This window comes from Moschus berezovskii, chromosome 11 (genome assembly GCF_049115385.1).
Source record: "Moschus berezovskii isolate FMDL1 chromosome 11, NW_MosBer_1.0, whole genome shotgun sequence".
NCBI lineage: Eukaryota > Metazoa > Chordata > Mammalia > Artiodactyla > Moschidae > Moschus > Moschus berezovskii.
This window is the reverse complement of record NC_142470.1, coordinates 87,191,493-87,198,713: the sequence shown is the minus strand read 5'-3', so window position 1 is coordinate 87,198,713 and position 7,221 is coordinate 87,191,493. Positions and strand designations below refer to the sequence as shown.

The window sequence follows — 7,221 nt, the reverse complement described above, 5'->3', positions numbered from 1 at the left end:
ATAAAACTGGTTAATGTTTGAAAACAAAAGAACATTGAGTATAACTTTCTAGAATGGAGAGCTGTAATTTGATACCACCCCATCTAGCCTACCTAGTAGGCTTTTGTAAAATCCAGCTTCTCCAGCATCAAGTCCAACTACTTCTTACTTAGTTCTTGGTGTGCTCACTTATAGCAAGTCCGTGGTCCCTACAGCCTGATGTAAGAAATGAGCCTTATTGATAACATCTAAGAATACCAACTCTAACAGAACTTAGGGACTTGTCATGACGCATCCATGCTGTTTAGGGAGACCCAACTTGAGTTCTTATCATCTGACCCAAAGCTCTAAGGGTAAAAAGGAATTTTCCAAGTGTGTATATATATATATATTTGTTAATTATGTTTAAGATTTAACGTCATTAAACTTTAAATGTAGGTCTGTATGAATATGGTTAATATCAAGGTTGACTCCTAAAGCATACCAAATTAAGGAGTATTAATATTGAACACAAATCAAAAATCTAATTAGAAACATTTTATTTTAAATGTGCCAAATAAAAATCCACATTTTCAGACCATAGGATGTTAATACATTCAACAAAAATTTGTATTATCTTACCACTGTAAATTTACAGAGTAATAGTCCAGATCCATTTTGATTAGACGGTTGAAATACCCTCCCTAAGTTACACTTTACAGACATCACGAATCCCTTATAATAATGTAAACAAAATAACTTTTCCCTAAAAGGTGAACTTGAGCACTTCAGTCCACTCTTTCAGGACTTGCACTTCTTCTCGGACTTCCTGATGGGGAACGACTAAAAAGAAAAGAATATTTAAGTTTGGAACCAATTAGTGTCTAACAAAACTCTTCTCACATATATGTCAGGGTGAAACTAAGTTAAGAAATGCTAAAGTGGCCAAAGGATAGTAAGTTCCTATAGTAGAAGTCTAAAAAAAAAAAAAAAACAACCCCTTTAAGGTTTAACAGCCTCTTCACTAATTAATCTTACAAAACTTAAGTAATTTACTATTTGCTTTTTGAAGATTTGTAGGGGGGTGTCATCTAAAAAACTCTATTTAGTATTTTAACATATAGCACCAATTCTCCGAAGAGCTCAGGGAAGTAGGCAGTAAGCAAAATTCTGCAGAGGCCACACTTTGACAGTTAAGATATGGCAACAAATTATTTAGCTTACCTTCTTTTTGGAGATGGAGATCTGGACTTTGATCGGCTGTCAAAACATGAAAAGATTGTGTTTTACTTTTGTGTGAAAAGTACTATCCAACCCCTTCAGTTACAATACAATGAAATGAACCCCCAAAGTGTCCTGAGCTTAAACTACACTGCAGTTAAACTGGAAACAAAAACCCCACCAATTTTTTTTGCTAAGTCAATCTTCTAACACTTGTTCTTCGTAAAATAATCTTTCATACTCTGCACAATGATCCCAAGATGCTGCTCCATACATCTATCAAATCCAACACAGGCCTCTTAATTATAACCCCAAATTCACCAACTTTTCATTATGACTTGGACATGACATAACCCCAAATTCACCAACTTTTCACTATAGTTTGAAATGCCCTTGCCTAGAAAGTCAGCCAGAACAGGCAACGTATAAAGGAAGTTATAAAGTTTGGTTTACTAATAAAATAACTGTGCTCTTCCTCAACTTACTAAGCTCATAGCTAACAAATTTCAACAATTCAAAAACACTTTGAACTCTGGATATTGGTGCCATACAACTAAAAGAGCATCAATGAGATTTTTACTCTACCTGCTTCTAGGCCGTGAAAGAGACCTGGATCTTGATCTCGACCTGGACCGGGATCTTAATAAAAACAAACACATTTATACCAATTAGTCCACAGAAGTAATATCCTTAAATACCTTCTGAGTACCTTTTAAGGCCTAGGAAGGAGCTAAAACTGACCAAGATGCCCTATCAGTCTTAAGACTAGACAAATACTTGGAACTACCATTTCAAAAATCTATCATGAGTTTCTGTATAGACATACAATGTTCTTAAACAGAGTGTAGCATCCAAGATAAATTTATAATATTTGAGAAAACTGGTGTTAAAAGAATTGTATCAACTTCCTGAATGGAAACTTCGTTTCTTCAGGTGTTCAGTTCAGTGAAAACTCCTATGACTGGGTAAAGCTGTGTTCATGGATCAACAAACTATCATGGTTCAGAACCATCAATCTGTAAACACAAACCAAACAAGGCTGACATACACATCTTGAGGTCCTGCAACCAAGTTAAATGCATTTATCTAGAGTCCAGGTTTTTCAGATGGACAAGTTTCCGAATCCTGGCATTTATAAAGACTGTGTTGTTACTGAGTAGCAAGAATTCTCAGTAGCATTCCCTACCACTGACATGAATAGCATTGTCAATTCCTTTTATTACCTAGAATGTTATCCATTTCCATAACCTTTGAAAACAAAATAACGCTGAGGTCTAATTTGATTTTCAACTTCTCAAATTTCAGTGTCTAAACCAAATATCTGGTCAAACAAGCCACATTCAATCTATGTATTACCCTAAATTTTCCATGGTCTCAACCTTCAAAAAAAGAAAAACTATTTTAACTTGCTTCTAAATCCCTTTCTGGTTCTAACGGGCCTTTTTATCAGGGACCAAGTAACTATCATCTTTTAGTGCTATTATCATTTGTCTATAAACTGACTTGTAGGTAAATGAGAGTAGATCTCAACAGATACAAGCTGACTCCAGAAGTTTTCAACATGTTTACCCAGAGTGTTCACTGGAATGATTTGAGGGTTTACGCCTTAGACCCCCATCACCTCTGTAACACCCTTAAAATCTTTAGTTGGGCTTTTCTTCATTTGGACATGTTCATAATCAACTTTTTTCCCCCAAATATCTTCTGAAGCATTCCATTTCAGTTAGGTCCGTAAGATACTCCACCGCTGTCATTAAGACGGGACAATCCAAATACAAATAAGGGGGAAAAAAGGTGCTACATACTGGAAATACCTCGATCCTTTTATAGAACCAGACCTAGATCGTCTGAGTGAAGCTGATCTTGATCTACGAAGAGACACAGATCTTGATCGCCGAGGAGATGCTGATCTTGACCTAAACATTAAGTCAAAGTAATTTCAATTTGATTCCAATTAAACTTCACCACTTCCTACAAGTTGAAGTTTAAACAAGATCTCTCACCTCCTTCCCCTGCTCCTGCTGCGTGAGCGAGAGTATCGTCTACCTCTGGATCTCGAATGTGATCTAGACCGTGACCTATTTTTCAAGTCAGAAAAAAACATAATATTAGATGGCAACTCCTTTTACAGTCTGTGTGCCTCTGCTGAAACCAAATCTCAAAACTATTTAAATTTAGTGTCTCATTTGGAAATAAACTCTGGGCCTATTAGTTGTCCTTTTTTTTTTTTTTAAACTACCTAAAAAAAGATTTGTTAAAAGCTCAATTACATTTTAGATTAACATAATATAAAACACTGTAATGTGTATTTAAAATAAACCTTGCAAGTTTGCAGGTCGACCCTCTTTGGCCCATGGTCTAGTAGATCTAGACGATCTAGAAGTATCTATAGCCGATCGCTGCATCTAGATGTTTTCTTCAATCTACACGACGATCAAACTGACAGCCAAATGAGCCAGGTAAGGCTTGATTGACGCAAGAAGATTTTTCTAGTTGGGAATGTGGTCAATCTGGTGTTCCTCTTTCTAAACCGGAGGGGCCCCCAATTGTAAGCCAAATTTACTGTTACGGCGATCACCGTCTCAAATTTTCTGCCCTTTAAAGAATAAGGTGAAGCTAGGTGTAGATGACTCGAGGGGATCTGGCCTCTTATGCTGATCACCTCAAGGTCTAGGAGGATCTTAATTGTCGGATTTGCAAGGCGCCTCAGCATGATATCATAAGGCTCGTGACATTCTGAATCAAGGCGACTGACTCAAACGAAGAAACCTGAAAGGTTTTGACCAGGTTGATTATTAATACATTAACATTTCTTTAATTAAACAAAAATTGTAAAATACACCTGTAACAATTAACATTCAAGTTTACAGAAAAATACGTTTGTGCCTTGCTAATAAAAAAATTACTAGATTAACTAGTACACTAACCATTCCTTTATTAAAATAAATACCTGCTTCTTCTTCGGCGGCTATAGCGATGACAATCATAAGCATAATGTCCCTTTTCGCCACACTCATAGCATCTATCATTGGGATCAAAGGGACGTCGGGCAGGTGGTCTATCAAATCGAGATCTCCGAGGCATGCCTGTTGATAGTTCAACTCTCACTCGGGAACCACAAATAACTCTACAAAAAACAACAACAAAACTGTAATGCTAAAAAAAAAAGTGAGCTCTATATTTACAACTTTCCAACCACTCTTTGCCCTCAGAAGCTCCAGCTCTATCTTTATAATTCCTTCAAACTTTACTTTTGCTTTCAGTTCCTGTCTTTATAAAGTGATCAGCTAACTATTTAAAAACTCCTCCAGACTACAGAATTCAAGCCTGGCACAGGAACATTCTCGCCAAGATCTCACTTACTTTCCATCCAGGCCTCGAACTGCATCTTCTGCATCTCTAGGGTCTTCAAATTCCACAAAGGCAAATCCTGGAGGATTTCTGGCAATCCACACAGTTCTCAAAGGCCCATAATAACTGAAAGCCCTTTCTAACTCTCCTTTGCCAGCACCAGTTCCCAGATTGCCAACATACACCTTGGTTTCTGTTTAAAAAACGCAAAGAAAAGAGCGCACGTTATGCAAATAATCTGACCCAAGCGTGACTTCTTTGCTTGAATTCATCTTTAACAGTGCAAAACATATTTAATACTCTATCAAGGACTAATTTTAGTCTTAAAACCAACTTAGTACATTTCTGAAAAGCTAAGCGTACGACCAAGTTCTTAACATTCAATGGGGGGTGGGGGGCCCGCGGGAAACCTCCAAATACTAGCACCGCAGCTTGGTAGGATACTCCGAGGCGTGGGGCGGAGTCCGCCCCGGCCCCGCCCCCGAGTCCCGGCAGCCTCAGGCACACTGAGAACGCGCGGGCCGGCGGCGGCAGCGGCGTCCTCGATGAGCGGGCCTCAGCGGAAGGCGGACCGGGAGCGGGGCTGCGCCGAGTCCAGTACTCTGCAGCAAGCGCCCCAGGCGCAGGCTCGCCGGTCACTCCAGCTCCCCACCCCAGAAGCCATAAACCGCGCTCGAAAAAGCCAAAAGAGAAAAACCAGCCACCAGACTTAAAGATCACGCTTCCATTCCCACTCAGCAATCAGACCGTTTGACGAGAATGCGCAGCTCGAAGCTGCCAGTTTTCTAAGTCTTAAATTCATCCTTTCCTTTACGGCTGCGACCACATCTGTCAGCTAAAGTGGCGGGAAAGCGCCAAAGAAATGCGCCACCATGGTCGTCAATGTGCGCAAAATGGCAGCCGAGGGCGGGGGGGGAGGTGGGGGACGGGCGGGCAGGCGGGCGGCTCGAAGAAGGGCAACAACAAAAACAGTGATAGAGGGCCTGGCTCGGGCTGGGCGGGAGACTAAAATGCCCGGGAACTGAAAGATACCCGCCAGAGACCTACCCCAGGCACCCGCCGTCCTCCTGCGATACCCCGCCGCCGCCGCCTCCAGCTTCGTATGGTGTGCGCCGAAGCCGCCATTACGCACGCGGAATAACCGTCTCCCAACCGCCGCGCCAACCTCACGACCTCTAAATACTCACTGCACCCACAGCAACCTTCCTTACTGGCCCCCAGCCTCTTACCTCCTCCGTACCGCCCGTAGCGCGACATAATGACTGGCCTGCGAGCTGGGCTCTTTCAGCTCGCAGCGCCCAGAGAACGATCAACACAACACCAACCAAACCGCCTCCCTCGCCAACGGTCCCGGCGGCACTACGAGGAAGCGCCTGGGTTCGCGCTTATATATGCGGCGGCTGGGTTTCGTTGCGCATGCGTCATCTCGACGTTCTGCGCGGCACAAAGGAGCTGGGCGGAAACAGCGGAGAAGCGGGGTGGGGGGAACTGATGTGCTTGAAACGCGAACCCTGGGCGGAGGGATACGTTTCCATGGCAACGCGGCGATCCAGTCCGTAAACCCTGGGCCCTTCCCCACGTGTCCCGCCCCCTCCCCTCCCCCTTTTCCCTGTGTCCTCCTCATTTTCCTTCCCTCAGCCTCCTCCCCCCCGCCTTCATTTACCTCCCCCTCGCATCTAGGGACCCTAAGCTGTGGTAATCTTCCTTCAGGTGCACTAGACAGGCCTCCTGAAAGGCTGTAAGAATTAACCGCTGATGTTGCTGCCGCCGCCACCTTTCTGCTGAGGGACCTGACCTCGATTGCCACTCATTGATCTCTGGGGCTCGTCAGAGGTAATCAGGAGCTTGGGCCAGGATGAGAACTCGCCAACGTGGTCCTCAAAACCACCATGGGCCTCAAAATGGGTGACGCCCCCAAGGGGCCGCCAGCCCTGAACCAACCCTTTTGCCCCTTCCGAACCGGCCACCAGTTTTCCCCGACACGGTCCAAGTTCTCGGAGTCAGGGGGACAAAAGAGTAGAGGGTCTCCCCCCACCTCCTTTTATTGAAATCGTGACATAACCCTAAATCCTTAAATTATTTGTGGTAGTGGCAATTCTGAAATCATTTGCGTTTGATGCACAAAATGATATCTGTGCTTCCTTTCTATGCTGTCTGCTTTGCACTGTAGTACCACATCTCATCCACTAATACTGTATCCTGAGGATGGGGAGGGAGTTTGTTAAGTCGTCTCTGAGTAAGCAGCCTTGCTGCTCAGTCATTCTGTATATAAAATAAATGAAAATCTTTTCTTTGTTAGAATCCATTAAAAATGCAGTTTCAATTTTATACAATGTATTTGCCAGACATAGGCTCTATAAATACAGATTTCACTTTTTTACCATCCATTTTAAAAAAGGCATTGCACTATAAATACTTGGAATACATGAGTTGGAAATGTTCCACAAAACAAGAGGAAATTCTTAGGTACTTCTATTTTTTTTTCTTTTATCTGCTGTAACTTCACTTGGTATGTGTAGATGTGGGATATGCAGTACAGGAGATAGGGAACTTAGTTAAATTAGCATGTATTCAGGTAAATAAAAAATGAATTCTTTCAGAGTAATGCTAAGAATTTACATTATTTCCATAACTTTTCAAATTATGGAAGGAATTGGTCTACCTCAAAATCTCTAGTGAGAAAATAGAAGT

General features: G+C 42.2%; 1 protein-coding gene across 3 annotated transcripts; it reads right to left on the bottom strand.

Annotated features, from left to right (window-relative positions):
• Nucleotides 1–501: 501 nt before the first annotated feature.
• SRSF7 (serine and arginine rich splicing factor 7) lies at nt 502–5,909 on the bottom strand. Of its 3 annotated transcripts, none has more exons than XM_055399223.2 (8): nt 5,760–5,909; nt 4,543–4,723; nt 4,130–4,306; nt 3,183–3,257; nt 2,985–3,095; nt 1,765–1,818; nt 1,183–1,218; nt 502–801 (listed from the first exon to the last, which is right to left on the bottom strand). In XM_055399223.2, exons 1-8 carry the CDS (start codon nt 5,785–5,787, stop codon nt 747–749), a joined length of 717 nt encoding a protein of 238 aa, XP_055255198.1. In that variant the 5' UTR covers nt 5,788–5,909; the 3' UTR covers nt 502–746. The 3 variants fall into 3 exon arrangements, with proteins under 3 accessions (XP_055255198.1, XP_055255199.1, XP_055255201.1); XM_055399224.2 differs by having other exon boundaries at nt 2,994–3,095; XM_055399226.2 differs by having other exon boundaries at nt 3,018–3,095.
• Between the last annotated feature and the right edge of the window lie 1,312 nt (nt 5,910–7,221).

Excerpts from the sequence above, each read along its gene's own strand:
- SRSF7 (XM_055399223.2), bottom strand. The coding sequence starts at position 5,787 with ATGTCGCGCTACGGGCGGTACGGAGGAG. Across the intron at positions 3,258-4,129 it reads AGCCGCCGAAGAAGAAGCAG|GTCACGGTCTAGATCACATT; the intron begins GTATTTATTTTA and ends CTTGAAAAATAG. Across the intron at positions 1,219-1,764 it reads CTTTCACGGCCTAGAAGCAG|CCGATCAAAGTCCAGATCTC; the intron begins GTAGAGTAAAAA and ends ATGTTTTGACAG.